A 16,251-nucleotide genomic window follows, 5' to 3' on the forward strand; every position below is an offset into this window, starting at 1 on the left:
TACCGCCGCCTCCATCATTTGAATGTCGATAGACTTTTAGTGCGGTATCTGGAAGTTTCAGAACCGGTCAGAAAGACGGACCACCTGTTTGTCCTTCACGGTGGAAGGAAGAAGGGCGAACTAGCTCGCTGGATTAAGGAGGCGGTCACGGGAGCTTATGTGGAGGCAGGAAAGCCATTACCTTCTCAGGTTTAAGCTCATTCCACCAGGGCTCAGGCAGTCTCATGGGCAGAAGCTAGACTGCTGTCCTCCATTGATATCTGCCAAGCAGCAGTGTAGTCCTCCTTGTACACCTTCTCCAGGCTCTATCGCCTGGACCTACAGGCCCGAGAAGATGCAGCCTTTGCAAGGGCGGTATTAAACGGACTGTGGGCAGCCTCCTGCCCCGATCGGGAGTAGCTTTTGTACATCCCATTGGTCCTGAGTCCATCTGGCTACATCCTAAGAAATGTAGAAATTACTTGCCTGATAATTTTGTTTTCCTTAGTGTAGACAGATGGACTCTGCATCCCACCCCCAGGTGCCCAAGAATGGTGCCAAGGATTCACCCGTGGAGTGGATATCGATTCTAAGAGTTTACGGGTAAGCTGTCATCCAGTCCCTAGATCAGGGCATTTATAATTTTACTGGGGTTCAGTGTTTGGTTCAGAACAGTTACAGTTATCTGTTTTTAATCAAGTTTTTTCGATGGTATGTCCACAGTGGGTTTTGAAGAAAATACTGAAGGGCTGAGGTCACTGCAGGGGTGTATATAAGGTGACGTCAGCTTTGAAACCTGACTCTGTCTCCATCTGCTGGCAGGGGAGCACAACCCATTGGTCCTGAGTCCAACTGTCTACACTAAGGAAAACAAAATTATCAGGTAAATAATTTCTCCAATACTCATTGTACTCCCCAACAAATGTACAGTATCATGAAACTTCAGTATCGTTGTTTTCTTTTTGAAATGCAAATATATCTTTCCTTTTTATGTCAAAGGATTAATACACCACGAAAGCAAGGAGGACTTGGACCACTAAAGATTCCACTTCTTTCAGATTTAACACATCAGATATCAAAAGATTACGGAGTGTATTTAGAAGACCAAGGGCATACACTCAGGTATTTTCACTTAAACCTTTGTTGAAACTGTATTTTTTATAATACATGCTGGCTTGGTATACACAGCAATGTGGGTGTACTTGCTATCTGATGCTTGGATACACAACATTCGTTCAGCTTCCTATCTTGATACAGTAATTGAAAATGTTGATAGGTTATAACTGCACATAGTGGGGTAGATTTTCAAATAGCGCGAATTGGCCTACTTTTGCTGGCGCATCAGGCGCAAGCAAAAGTAAGCTGGATTTTAGTAGATACGTGCGGAGCCGCGCGTATCTGCTAAAAACCTGGATCGGCGCGCGCAAGGCTATTGATTTTGTATAGCCGGCACGCGCCGAGCCGCGCAGCCTACCCCCGTTCCCTCCGAGGCCGCTCCGAAATCGGAGCGGCCTCGGAGGGAACTTCCTTTTGCCCTCCCCTCACCTTCCCCTCCCTTCCCCTACCTAACCCACCCACCCGGCCCTGTCTAAGCCCCCCCCTTACCTTTGTCGGGGGATTTACGCCTCCCAGAGGGAGGCGTAAATCCCCGCGCGCCAGCGGGCCTCTTGCGCGCCGGGACGCGACCTGGGGGCGGGTACGGAGGGCGCGGCCACGCCCCCGGACCGCCCCGGGCCGTAGCCACGCCCCCGTACCCGCCCCCAAAACGCTGCCGACACGCCCCCTAAACGCCACGACGACCGGGCCCGCCCGCCCCGACACGCCCCGACACGCCCCCGACACGCCCCCCTCGGAGAACCCCGGGACTTACGCGAGTCCCGGGGCTCTGCGCGCGCCGGTAGGCCTATGTAAAATAGGCTCACCGGCGCGCAGGGCCCTGCTCGCCTAAATCCGCCCTGATTTGGGCGGATTTAGGCGAGCAGGGCTCTGAAAATCTGCCCCAGTGGCTATTTCTATATTCCAGTTTAGACAGTTGGATAATCCTAACTCTCAAAACCCTCTGCCTTCACAGCAGAGTTCCACTGAGCCCTTACCACTTCTAGCTCAGTTAGTAGGAAGATCCCAATATGCCTAGATTTTAATTTCCTTTCTACTTTGCTCTAAATTACAGTGCTGAGAGCTTGTGAACCAGAGGTATATCAATGACAATCACAAGTTCTTACCATGATACCCTTGTTTAATTGAAAACTAGTCTTTTGTCATGCAGTAAAGGGCCAATGTAATAAAACCTATGCTAAAATTGGAGTTAGATTTAAGCACAGGTTTTATTTAATGCACACATTAAAATAAGTGGTCCCTGAGAATGCGGGATGCTAATGACATTCAAACAGAATAGAATTAAAAAAATAAAAAGCACACCAAATGGATTTTTTTTTTTACTCAGCAACCATTTTGCATGTAAGTATTTGAAAATCTGCACTAAAATTTCCCCGACTGTGATTACACATTTTACCTCCCTCCCTATTATGGCCTGAGGAGGTCAAGTTGAGCCGGCCAGGTGAGTTCTCCTCTACCCTCTCAAGCAGGCCGAACCTCCTTCCTCTCACCTTAAAAAAAAAAAAAAAAAAAAAAAAAAAAAAAAAGGAATTTGAGCAGAGCAGAACTCCCCCATTGTCCTACCCATCTAAACATCTGGAGTCCTCCAAATCCCCCCCCAGCCTGAGAAGACCTTACTTCCAGTAGGGCTGCTCCCTCACTGGCAGCCGATTGGTTTTTCCACTGTCAGCTATCAGTGGAAGGGCCAGTCCTCTTTCAGAATGAGGTCCAGCTAATGTTAGCCAGATAACATATCACATATATTCAGTGGGATAAACTTCCCGCTGAATATACTTGGCTAAAGTTATCTGCTTACGGCTAGCCATTTAACATTAAACCTAACCACCCAGCTTTTGAACGCTGTGGTTTACGCTTCCAGCGCTAGAAGAAAACAGAACCAGTGCTTGATCGCCAGGAGCTGGTGAGTTGAGACCTTGCTCCCCACAGGGTTTTGTTTTTTCTTTTTTTTTTTTTTGTATGGGGTGAGTTGGGGGGGAGGTCAGGCAGGATGGAGGGGGTGCAGGCAGAGCTACTAACACTGTGGGTGGGAGGGAGGAATTGGAGAAGGGAACGAAACTGCATTCAGATCTATGTTACTGGGAATGGGGGCGGGGGACGGCGGCAGCAGCAGCCTGCCTACTACTACAGGAATATTACAGATTTAAGGAGAGGTTTGGAAGTTAGGAGTACATGGCTCACGAGGCCCATATATAACTTTTGAGGATCAAGAGGGGAAGAATTGAGTCACTGGCCCCCTTTGTTTATTGTTTTTCTTCTCTGACAGCTCTACTTGGATATTTTTTTAAAGAATGCCAGGTAAGTAGGGGGTTATCTGGCTACACAAGGCCAGTTAACTTTAGACGTGCTCTAAAGCAGGCCTAAAACTATCCAGCTAACCTAGCTGGATATATCTGATATTCAGCTAAGTTATCCTAGTATCTCAGCCTCTCACTAGAGTGCCTTTTTTTTTTTTCTTTTTTAAATCTGGCTAAATAATAGCTGAATAACTAGCCAGATATGTGGATGAATATGCCACATTTGTTATTTAGACAGATAACTTTTGAGTTATTCTTCTAAATGGCTTTTGAATATGGACCTCAATAAGTCTTAATTTAGAATCCATGTTTGTGAAATAGTAAGTAAATCCCTAGTTTCTATCCAAAATGAATTGGCTAATTAGAAACAGGTGCTTAAATAATTGGGTAACAAGTAAACCAGTGCAGGATAAATCTATATGCCTGAGTTTGGCTATCCAGTCCTGTATAAAGATCCAAAAACTTTTGAGTTTGGTCTTCATCATAAAAGTTTATGGGCAGCAGCAGATTCACGATGTCGGACCGTCCTGGGTATTCGCCGCCCAGGACACATCACGTGGTCTGCTGAGTGCGGCTCTGTCATGGCCGCGCACGGCAGACCACGTGACTGGAGCGATCGGCCCTCCCGGGGGATGCCCGATCCCTCTATAGGCCAATCCGCCCCTGTTAATGGGAACTTATGCCATGATCAAAAGAAATTTCAGAGGGCCTGTGGAAAAATGAGTAGCTGATATTCATCTCTCTAGACATGGTTACTAGACTATTTCTAAATTTATTTTATTTATTTATTTATTTATTTATTTAAAGATTTTTTTTTATATACCGCGGCACGTGTGGCACATCACCTCGGTTTACAGACAACATTAATTCAGCAAAGCGCTTTACAATATTAAATATTTGGAACTCCAGAAATCCACTGTCACAGGTAGCCTATAAAAGGAAAAAGTTGAAGCCTACAGTCAGTCTACTAAGTAGACTGTCCTACCCAAGATCACCCCAAGAGCAAACTGGAAAATCATCCACAAAGTACATAGATTCCAAACTTACCCTCTAAAGCTGCTGTCACTGCAGTTGATGTGAGGGTGTAGCATTCATTGGGAAAAAAACTGAATGACAGTGGTGTTCATGGGAAGGTACTTAGAAGAAATCATTGCTCCCTAAAAAAAATGCATTGCTGGTTGCCTCAGGTTCGCCAAAGCATCTGGATGACCCATAAGACTTCTGGAATAATGTTCTCTGGACAGATGAGTGAAAACTTTCACTTTTCCGTCACAATAACAAACATTGTCTTTTCCCCAAAACCAAATACTGCCTTCCGGAGTAAAAACTTCATCTAAGCTGTCAAGTCTGGTGTGGGGCTGCCTTGCTGCATCAGGACCTGGAAAGCTTCCCATCATTGATGGAACCATGAATTCTGCTTTATATCCCAAATTAAGGGTCAACAAACAAATTGTAGCTTATACATTAATTTAGTCCAATAAAAGGATATCTTTAATAAGCTTTTGAGTCATCCTTTCTTCATCAGTTCAGTAAAGAAACAGCGCAGATGTGTTAAGTTAGTCCAATAAAAAAAGTATCACAACTTGTTTGACTCTTAATTCCACTTCTGTTCATACCCAGATCAGTCCAGACTCCTGGACTTTGCCTCCCTGAAGAGACAGAAAAAGTTTCACTGATACTGCCCTATAACCTAATGTCTCCAGCAGATGGAAGAGGTGTAAAACCTGAAGTCTGGAGAGATTAAATAAGAGAAAGGGAGTTTAGCTTTCCTCTTAAGAGGTTGCTGGTGGGGCCATTCCTCCTGGTCTAAGGCAGACTAGCAGGGGGTTGGTGACCCTTGAGATTGGCTCAGTCCTGATCTCTGTGGGGGTTGACAGCTGGTGGTCCAGTTCCCTCTACCCCGGGAGACCTGCTGAATCCCACTATAACCCTGAAGCTTCGGGGAAGTTCCATGTTCAGGGGGAAGTATCTGCTTTTCTTCATCTTTGCTGGCAACGTTCAACTTTTTTGTTTAAAAAAAAAAAAAAAAAAAATTTAAGAGTTGCTTTACCGGTCTGAGCAGGAGGACGGGTTAATGCTGCGGCAGTGCGCCGAGAGCTGAGCTGGGGCAGTGGTGACAGCCGGGGGGGTCCTGGTGCGAAAAAGCTCACTGCGGCTCGAGGCCCCTGTTATCACGCGGCCCGACCTGCGAATAAAAGAAGATGGCGCGTGGCAACAGCTGCCGGTCTCGTGGCGAATTGCGTGCACAAGCTTTGTGCGCTAGCTTGTGTTCCTGCTGCATCTCTAGGAGTGAAGGAGGTTCGGGTGAGAGAACCTCTGCTGCAGAACTAGTGCAAACACCAAAGCAAGTGTCCAGAGCATCAGGGGATGCTGCTGATCTCTCATGTGAGCACAGGAATGGCAGCCAACTTGGCTATAGTGGCAGCAGTGGCGACACATACCTGTAGGGAGCCAGGAGATTCCCCTCCCCCCATTATCTCCTGCCAGAGGAAGGACACGAAGCTTCTGAGACAGACAGAAGATTCTGAAGATTCCTCTGCCTTTTCTTCCTAGTTGGTTCTGCTCCTGCACAGGGCTTATTTAGCCAGAAAAGCAGCGGGGCTTAAGAGGTATAGGTCCAAGGTACACCCCCCTCCCATCAGTGATTCGCGACCCAGAAAGAGATCCAAACTCTCGAAGATGACAGGATCTGTAACTATCCAGAGGGTCCTGAGGCTGACAGCTCGACCAAATAGCCGTAGAAAAGTCTCTGAGGAATCGGAGGATTCTGTTGGGCCGGCAAACAATTCTCCTTTATAATCGTGGAAAAATATTATAAAAGATTAAAATCACAGAACATATAGCTAGACATGATTTAATGGCACCCAGCCTGCATGGATTTACTCAAGGGAAATCTTGCTTCACAAATCTACATTTTTTTGAAGTGGTGAATACACGTGGACAAAGGTTGAACCTTTAGATGTAGTGTATTTGGATTTTTAGAAGGCGTTTGACAAAGTCCCTCATAAGAGGCTTCTAAGAAAACTAAAAAGTCATGAGATAGAAGGCGATGTCCTTTTGTAGATTGCAAACTGGTTAAAAGACAGGAAAGAGAGAAGGATTAAATGGTCTGTTTTCAGAGTGGAAAAAGGTAAACCCTAGAGATCCTCAGGGATCTGTACTTGGACCAGTTCTTTTTAATATATTTATAAAGGAACTGGAAAGGGGTACAAATTTGCAAATGACACAATTATTCAGAGTAGTTAAATCACAAGTAGATTGTGATAAATTGTAGGAGGACTTTGCAAGACTGGAAGACTGGGCATCCATAACACCTCAAAACCTGGCTTTTCCTAAAAGCCTTCCCTCCAGAAGCGTAGCCCCCTCCCCTGCTCTGAAATGAATCTTCCCCAGTCCGCTGTCAACCACCCTGTGGTTCGCCTTGTAAAATAACTGTACATATCTAATCCTCTCTGCTACCCCATCCCTCCCTCTTTCTCCTCCAAGTCACAAGTTAAATGTTATTTCTCAAAGTTACTATGTCAATTAACCTTCTAAGTCACTATGTAAATCTTTCTAAATTATTTAAGTTACAATGTAAAATAAGCAGCTTCTGCCTTATTTATGTTCAGTTACATGTAAACCGATGTGATATTTCGATTGAATGTCAGTATATAAAAACAAATAAATAAAATAAATAAATATGGCAGATGAAATATAATGCATACAAGTGCAAGGTGATGCATATAGGGAAAATGCATATGCTGTAGTTACAGGATGTAAAGTTCCATTTTAGGAGTTACCTCCCAGGAAAAAGATCTGGGTGTCATAGTTGATATTACATTGAAATCATTGGCTCAGTATGCTATGGCGATCAAAAAAGCAAACATAATGTTAGGAAATATTAGGAAAGGAATAGCAAATAAGACAGGATGTCATAATGCCTCTGTATCGCTCTGTGGTTAGACCACACCTTGAACACTGTGTGCAGTTCTGGTCGTCACATCTCAAAAAAAGTTATAATTGCACTTGAGAAAGTACAGAGAAGGGTGAACACAATGATAAAGGGCATGGAATAGCTCCACTATGAAGAAAGCCTAAAGAGATTAAGGCTGTTCAGCTTGAAGAAGAGGCAGCTGAGTGGGAATATGAGAGGTCTACAAAATCATGAAAGGACTCAAAAGGGTAAATGTGAAACTGTTATTTACTCTTTCGGATAATACAAGGATGAGGGGGCACTCTATGAAGTTAGCAAGTAGCACATTTAAAACAAATCTGAGAAAATTCATTTTCCACTCAGTGCACAATTAAACTCTGGAATTCGTTGCCAGAGGATATGGTTAAAGCAGAGAGTGTAGCTGAGATTAAAAAAGGTTTGGATAAGTTCCTGGAGAAGTCCAAAACTGCTATTAATCAATAGGGAATAGCCACTGCTTGTTGCTGGCATTAGTAGTATGGGATCTATTTAATGCTTGGGTACTTGCCAGGTACTTGTGATTTGGATTGGCCACTGTTAGAGACAAGATACTCGGCTTGTTGGACCTTTGCTCTGACCCAGTATGGCATATCTTATGTTTTTATGTCATGTTCTCCTGGCTCAGGTTCTGAACACGATGTGTCTGATCCGGAAGATGTTCCAGAAGAAGTATCTGTAACCGAAGAGGACGACCCTAAAGTGGTGCGTCTCTTCCATAAGGAGTGGGGCCCTTGATTCCACAGGTTCTTAACGGGCTAGGGATCAAGGTCCTGCAGGAGGAGTCTGACCAGGAGGATGTGCACCTGGTAATTGATGGCTTGAGGGGCCTGGTGAAGATTTTTTTCTTTACACAAGTCGGTGAGAAAGTTAGCAGTCAGAGAATGGGACATTCCTGAGCCCATCCTGAAGGTTGGCAGAGCGGTGGCTAAAGTTGTATTCATTGCCAGAGGAGATGCTCAACTTTTTAATGCTTCCAAAGGTGGATGCTTCTGTGTCGGCAGTGACCAAGAAGTCCATCATTCCTGTGGCTGGGTCAGCTACGCTGAAAGATGTTCTGGACCGGAAGTTAAAAGTTCATCTCAAAAAGATTTTTGAGGTGTCAGCATTGGGCATACGGGCTACAGTTTACAGTAGTTTTATGCAAGCAGCATGCTTACGCTGGGTCCAGCAATTGCAGGCAAAGGAGTCTGTCTGCACCTGCAGCGAAGCAGGCGGAGCATCTGGAGGTGGCGGTAGCATATGTTGCAGATGCTTTATATGATCTAATCAGAGCTGCTTTCAGGATTATGATGTCAGCTGGTTGGCCAGGCATCTACTTTGGTTGAGGAATTGGTCGGCAGATGTCTGGTCCGTCACAGTTGGCTTTCCTGTTGCAGGGCAGGCTTCTGTTCGAAGAGGACTTGAAAGAACTGGTAAAGCATCTCAGAGAGTCCAAAGGGTAGACCAAAGGGTGGAAAGATGTCATTCCCTGTCCATTCTTGTTTTCGAGATAATAGGAGATTTAGGAAGAATAGGGCCCCTTCAGGGCAGAGGCAAGGCTCAGGCAAAATTCAGTCCTGGGGGCAGGCTTTTTTTCTTGGAGAGAGAAAGTCAAACCCGGGGCAACCCTGGACAGGGAACTGGTGGGGACAAGCTTTCACAATGAGGCGAGGCCAGTCCACTCTTCTGTTCCAGCTGGCAGGGGTCAACTGACTCTTTTATAAGGAGTGGACCAGAATTACAATGGAGCAGTGGGTCCTAAGTGTCATAAGAGACAGATACGCATTAGAATTTGCTTGACCGCTCAGAGATGCATAAATTGTCTCCCCTTGCACTCCATTCGCCAAGAAGGTTGCAGTACAGGGTATCTTGGACCACTTGCAGCACCTAGGGGCCATAGTTCTGGTTCCTACAGAGGAGCAGAGAACAGGAAGGTATTCAGTTTATTTCGTGATACCGAAGGATCTTTCAGACCCATTTTAGATTTAAAGAAGTTAAATGCAGCTCTCAAGATTCCCCATTTTCATATGGAGACTTCGCGCTTATTGTAGCGGAAGTGCGCAAAAGAGAGTTTCTGGTGTCTATAGCCCTGATGGAGGCATATTTGAATTTAGCAATCTGACCAGAGCACCAGCGGTTCCTACAATTCATGGTTCTAAGGAAGCATTTTCAGTTTTGTGCCCTTCTTTTTTGATTGGCGACTGCTTCATGTACTTTCACCAAGGTAATGGTGGTGGCAGTAGCCCTCCAAAGGGAGGGCATACTGGTACATCCATATCTGGATGACTGACTCCATTTGAACTGCTGAAGAGGGTGACTATAAAAGACTTAACCCTGAAGGCAGTTTTTCTGGTGGCAATTTATTCTGCCAGAAGGATTTTGGAACTTCAGGCATTGTCTTGTAGAGATCCCTTCCTACAGGTTTTGTACTCTGGGATATCATTATGCACAGTGCCTTCCTTTCTTCCAAAGATGGTTTCAGCATCCATCTCAGTCAAACAGCTGAAGTTCCGGCTTTTCCAAATTTGGATGCGTCCGTACTTCATGCACGGGAACTTCGACCATTGGATGTGTGAGACAAATGTTATTGAGATATCTCAAGGTCACTAATAGTTTCAGGATGTTGGATCATCTTTTTGAGCTTTGGAATGGTCCACGAAAAGGATATAAGGTGTCCAAATTGACCATTGCATGTTGATTGAAGGAGCTATAGGCTCGACTTACATTTGTTGGGATTGTCCTCTATCAGATAGCTTAAGGATTCACTCCACATGCTCTCAGACAACCTCCTGGGCCAAGTGTCAATAGGTGTCACCACAAGAAATTTGTCAGGCAGCTACTTGGAAGTTGTTGTTGCATACTTTCGCCGGGCATTATCGCTTGGATGTCCAGGCTCCAGAGGCCATGGGCTTTGGTGAGAATGTTCTACGAGCGGGACTGTTACGGTCCCACCCTGTTTAGGGAAGATTGGGTACATCCCAGGAGTCTGGACTGATCTGGGTATGAACAGAAAAGAAAAATCGTTTCTTACCTGCTAATTTTCATTCCTAGAATACCACACTTCAGTTCAGAATACCACCCTTTTGGGAGAGTCCGCTCATACTGACAGTTTAAATATATATGAAGAATTGTTGAGGAGTTCAATGATGTACCCCATTTTGTTATTGTTGGAAAGGATTTTCCATTTTGAGACGTCACCTTCCTCCTGCTGGTTAAGGGGAATTGTGCCTATTTAATTAGTGTTTACATATATTCATCTTGGCTTGGGTACAGGTCAATCCTGAGGGACTGCAGGTGGCACACTAGGTTATAGCGCAGTGTCTGTGAAACTTTTTTTCTGTTTTCATCTGCTGGCAGGGAGATAAAACCCAGGAGTCTGAACTGATCTGTGGTATTCCAGGAAAGAAAATTAGCAGGTAAGAACTAATTTTCCCCTATTCAAGTTAACACAACAACCACAATGCTTTGCTGTATATTGGAAAATTCTAGAGGTGAATGTCAGGTCAATCTGTCCTTGAGCTGAAAGTGGATCATGCAAAACACCACCACTAAACATTCAAGTAAATCTACTACAGACTCGCTGAAGAAGATGAGATTTTGTATTTTGTATTGACCAAGTCAAAGTCCCAATCAATACCCTATTGAAATGTTGTGGTAAGACCTGAAACATGCAAGGAAGCCCTAAAATATCAGAAGAATTGAAACAAGAATGGGCCAAAATTCCTCAAGGGCAATGTGAGACACTGATCAACAATTACAGGACATTTAATTGAAGTCATTGCTGCTCAAGGAGGTGCCGTCAGTGACTGAAGGGTTCACATATTTTCTGTTGAATAATTAAAATATATCCTTTGTGTTAGGTTATCTAACTGAATAAATAATTATTTTATTAGGTTTTAGACTAGGATCTAATCATGGTTTGTGTTTAAATTGTGCTAAAATAGACAATCATAAGGAGGTACACAAATTTATTTTTTTTACCACAGTCAGAGACTGTAAATTGTATTGTCTTGAAACATTGAAAGACCCTAGTAAAAAGATCAAATATCTCATATGTACAGTACTTTGCACAACCACAAAAACCTTCTCCAGTTACAAGATGTAGACAGTTTTAAATTTAGATTGCAAGAGTAAAACCATATCATCTGAAACCTGGTCAAGAACTATGGAATATCAAGGTAGGAATATACATATTCTTTAAGAAGTTTGCTCTTCACATGTACCAAACATTTGTGATCTTTTTCTTGTTGGGCTAGCCACATACTTATTTAATCTTTTGATGTCCGATACTAAATACAGCGAATTCCAAGGAATTTTCCAAAGAGTTAAAACTTGCATTTAGTATTCCACAGACTATGGGGGTAACTTTCAAACAACTATGCATGGCGGCATATGTGCATATATATGATAGTATTTTGTAACTCATGCATATCATAAAATACTTGTATCTTTACCCTGGAACATACTTGCGTATGTATGCTTACGCGCAAATACATGCAATGCATTGACAGTACATGCTTTTTTTGTACCTATTTTAAAAATATTTGCACGTGTATTTTACGTGCAGAAATAAAGTAGAACTTGTATAAAACCCGACTTACATGTGTAAGGTGGCTTATTTTAAAACATATGCATAATAGAAATTAACCAGTTTACCGATTATTACACTAATTCATCCAGTCTTTCTCCAGATCATTAAAGACCTTCCTGGTTCTTCATCTAGTTGACCCAGACCTCCTACTCAGCCAATAATACATTAAAAAAAAAAAAGTCTAATATCAATAGTAGATAATTAAGTGTAAAGTTACACATGTTTTTAATATAGCAATTTACATGCATAACTATTGGCCCTGCCCCAGAATGCCCCAGTCCATCCCTTTTTGTTTGCACATGTATACATGCGTGAAACGTAAAGTACACATGTACTTTAGCATTTTATAAAATACCAATTACACGAGTACAGACTTCTTACACACGTCATTCTTTGAATATTCACTCCTTTGGGTTTGTTTCTCCATGCTTAGTAAAGCTCAATAAACAAGTTGTAGGTAATATCTTTTTATTGGACTAACCGAATACTTCAAGAGCAAAGGAGTGCATTGATCTGATGAAGGGAGTAAGGATCTTGAAAGCTAGATGTACGTGTATTAAGTTGGTTCAGTGAAAATGCATTGCCTTTAACTCATTTGCTGGCCTTTATTTCTACACATCCATGTAGTCACCACATTTCCTTCTCCATGCAGAAACCTAAAGTAACTTTAATGTATCGATAAAAGAGAAGGACTGACTGATTTATTTTACTTAAGTATAATGTTATGATTGAGGAGTAGATTGTTTATAGGATTTACTCCTTTGTGTTCTGCCTTTTCTAGTTTTTCCAGAGTGAGGACTTCCCCTCCTGGTTGGTTTTGCTCTTGTTTTCTTCAAAAACAAAGTCCATTGATATTTATAATCATGGCTTTTGCAGAGGACTTTTCATTATTGATGAGAAAGGAGTTCTTCGGCAAATCACAATGAATGACCTTCCCGTGGGCCGCTCAGTAGATGAAACTCTCCGTCTAGTCCAGGCGTTCCAGTACACTGACAAGCATGGAGAAGGTGATGCTTTAGTGTTTTCTTTCAGTAATGGTGGTGGTAATCTGAAAATAACAGCATTGCACCGTAGCCAGCATTGCACATTAATGCATGGATATAGCAGTGTTGGGCAGCTTTAGAATTTTATTAGTTACTACTTTTTTTTTTATGTATATATATTGGATTTATACAATTCTAGCAAAACATCCACTTTGTGTCAGCAACTTGGTACATTTGTTTAAAGGCAGAGGATCGTGCAGTGTTATGTACATCAAAATACATTATTGGTTAATTAGTATCTGTGCACCAGTCAACCAAGATTCAGGGAAGACTTTTTTTTTTTTAACATTTTAGAAAAGGCCATGTGCTAATATTTTACCCCTTTCTTTTTTTTCTAATTTTCATAGTTTGCCCTGCGGGTTGGAAGCCTGGCAGTGAAACAGTAAGTCACCGTTGCTATGTTTTTTATTTTCATAAAGGAGGCGCGTTCCAAACTCTCTCCATTGGGATCAGTTGTCATTTTCAGTAGTTTTCTAAAGGAGCACATGGTGTGCTTTTTCCCATTAAAATTTGCTAAGGGACAAGGCGCATGCTCACTTGCACCTGCTTTTCTGCAAGTGGATGTTTACTGGAAAAGTACGCATGGAGACTTGAAAATGACATCTACACGCATACTTTTCCTTCTCCAACCCACTAGTAAAGAAGGTACTGCATCAGAGCCTCTGATTTTGCTCCAGATCAACGCCCTGACAGAAACTCACCTCTGACCCAGTCTAAACCTGCCCACAGGAACACCACAACATTAAGGGAGGATGGGTGTTTGGATGATGGGTTTAATGCTGGTACAATGCTTTTTTACCTGTGAAATTGCTTGGAAAATAGCCCCCAAAGGACTACAACAGTAGCATCATAGACATAAAGAGTACTACTTTTTTTTTTTCAGGTTTCAAAAATTAACACTTGTGTGTGCATTTTTCATTATACTTTATAAGCAAAGAGAAACCCGGATATAAAAAGCACAATGCTAAGTCAGTCATAAATCTACCAGTCATGCAAATCGTTCATTCTGGCCATTTTGACATTCACCCCTCCCCCCCAAAGATCTCTATCATGATGGTGCTTGGCTGGGAAATATCCTGTCATGGAAAGGGTAGCAGACTCTGTAGTGAGAGGATGGGCTCTCTCATGCTCACAGCCTACAAGAAAACTTCAAACAGAGACATCCAGCTTACCGGTGAAATTGACATTCTGCAGCATATTAAATGACTCCCTGCATAAGGGGTAAAATTTGAATAACAACAACCCACACAGATCTCCTACACAGAAGGGAAGAGATGTTAGAGAAAAGTCAGGTGGAGATTTGTCATCTCCCCTCTTGCATGTTTCATATGCACACCTGCCACAGTGCATTTTGTTCAGAAAGCATAATTATTTATGAAAGTTATTAGAGGGTGACTGCTTCAAGATACATTAACATCTGTAGCCATGCCTGCTCTGTGTTTGGTTTAATTAGATCAAACCTGAGGATGTCATGAAAGTCTGGTGGCCAAGGGAAGAGCTGTAAGTAATTTCTAAGGTGATTGATTACAGATGTTAATTTATATGAAGAGTTTCAGGTTCACCTGAGCTGCCAATGGAGATGGAGAAGACTTTTTTTTGTAAATACAGATTTTCTTGCACAGTATCCTTATTTTCTTTTGTTTCATCCTATCAAAGTTTATTCTTTCATATCAGCTGGCAAGAGGGAATGAGGAAATGTTGCCATTCAGTGTTTGTGTGATGGTACATTTTACATTTGATAAGGGTACATATGTGGGTTTATTAATGGCACTTTTTTTTTTATACAGATAATCCCAGATCCAGCTGGAAAACTGAAATATTTTGGCAAACAAAACTGAAAATACATCCAAAAATCTGCACAGGTCATTTATCTCATTAGTTCAAATGGATTGATAACTACCAATAAATCCTATCATTTTTCATACTATACTGTGCTTGTCTGTGTTCTGTGGCTTATAAGGTGCAGAGTGTGGATTCTATGTTAATAGCAAAATCACTTGTTGGGCTAACACAAGTGAAGTTACAGGACATTAGCTTTCAAGATATGTGCCCATGACCAAAGAGAGCATTTATAAAGCAAATTAACTTTCATAATTCCAGATTTAGTGGGACTCTGTAAATTCAGCTGCACTGTCAGTTTTGTTTTGTTTTTTTGATAAGTACACAAGGAGATGCATGACTAATGATGATGGGATGACACTTTGGTTAGTGAGTATGATACTGCAGATGACCGCTTATGGGTTTGTTTGGTTTTTTTGTTTTTGCCTACCAGCTACTACCTGCTCATTTGTGCTTCCAGCTGAGCTGGAACTGGGGCTGAGATCCAGTGTCATGAGATTTCCTAGCGTGTAGCAGATGGACTCTGGACCAATGGTTATAGTGTACTCCTGATAGCAGTTGGCAATGGATCAGATTTCAATCTGACGTCAGCCCTAGTATATATACCCCTGCAGGAAATGCAGCTCTTCAGTATTTTCCGTCTCCATAGCAGTTCGGGACTCTATGCACGCTAGCAGAGCGTTAGAGTATTTTAGCAAAGAAAACCAAAACAAGAAGAAATCTTACCTCTACAGACGAGCCCATTGGGCCCCTCCCCCAGTTGAGAATTCCCGAGGTGATTTCCACGATCCCTCGGAGGTAAGCCTCGGTCCAGTGGCCGACCCTCGGTGGGGACCTAGCCCCCAACATCGGGTGAGGCTGAGAGGCAGCGGGTGCAACTTCGAGCACGGCGGTGAAGGTATTTTCCCTCTTCCCCTGCAGCCGGAGACCGCCCAGAACGAGACTGGGAAGCGCCGAGATGAGGTAAGATAGAAATCTATTTAAAAGTCTCCAGTCTCCGAAGCTCGAGGAGTCGCACAGGTCGCCAGCCGGGACCAGTGCCACCGGGTTGATCTGCCCTAGCAGGACTAGACCCCGGTCAGATCCGAGAGTCCTCCCACGTGGAGACCCTCCGAAGTGGTCGCCATATTGTCCGCATGGTCGTCGTCACCATTTTGATCTGTCCGCCGCCCCAATCCGTGCACACAAATATTTTGTGCGCAGAATGTCGCACGCCCAAGTACCGTGTGCACAAGCGTCGTGCATAGCCACATGCTTACTGTGCCAGGTGCATAACTTCGACGCACTGGAGCGCATAACTAAGCCACCCAAGCCCTGTATTCTACATGCACAAGCCATGGCACCACCGGATAAGAAGCTCAAGGATCAGGGCCTTTGCCCAGCATGCCACATTAGAGCTGCACAGCATGAGGAGGCCACGGCCCTGTGTATATAGTGCGAAGAGGCCCTGGGGGA

The 16,251-nt window shown here is 43.3% G+C and overlaps 1 protein-coding gene across 2 annotated transcripts in view; it reads left to right on the forward strand.

The window, feature by feature from the left end:
- Positions 1 to 14,886, forward strand: part of PRDX4 (peroxiredoxin 4) — a 45,361-nt gene extending 30,475 nt beyond the window's left edge. Inside the window, exons 4-8 of one of the 2 annotated variants that reach the window (XM_029603403.1) lie at positions 979 to 1,101; positions 12,791 to 12,921; positions 13,305 to 13,339; positions 14,411 to 14,457; positions 14,745 to 14,886. In XM_029603403.1, the coding sequence (XP_029459263.1) occupies positions 979 to 1,101; positions 12,791 to 12,921; positions 13,305 to 13,339; positions 14,411 to 14,457; positions 14,745 to 14,748 (340 nt within the window). In that variant the 3' untranslated portion in view covers positions 14,749 to 14,886. The remainder of the gene's footprint in view (positions 1 to 978; positions 1,102 to 12,790; positions 12,922 to 13,304; positions 13,340 to 14,410; positions 14,458 to 14,744) is intronic. The other variant, XM_029603402.1, reaches the window with a different exon arrangement.
- The last annotated feature ends 1,365 nt before the right edge of the window (positions 14,887 to 16,251 follow it).

The sequence above is a fragment of the Rhinatrema bivittatum genome, chromosome 5 (assembly GCF_901001135.1).
Source record: "Rhinatrema bivittatum chromosome 5, aRhiBiv1.1, whole genome shotgun sequence".
Taxonomy (NCBI): domain Eukaryota; kingdom Metazoa; phylum Chordata; class Amphibia; order Gymnophiona; family Rhinatrematidae; genus Rhinatrema; species Rhinatrema bivittatum.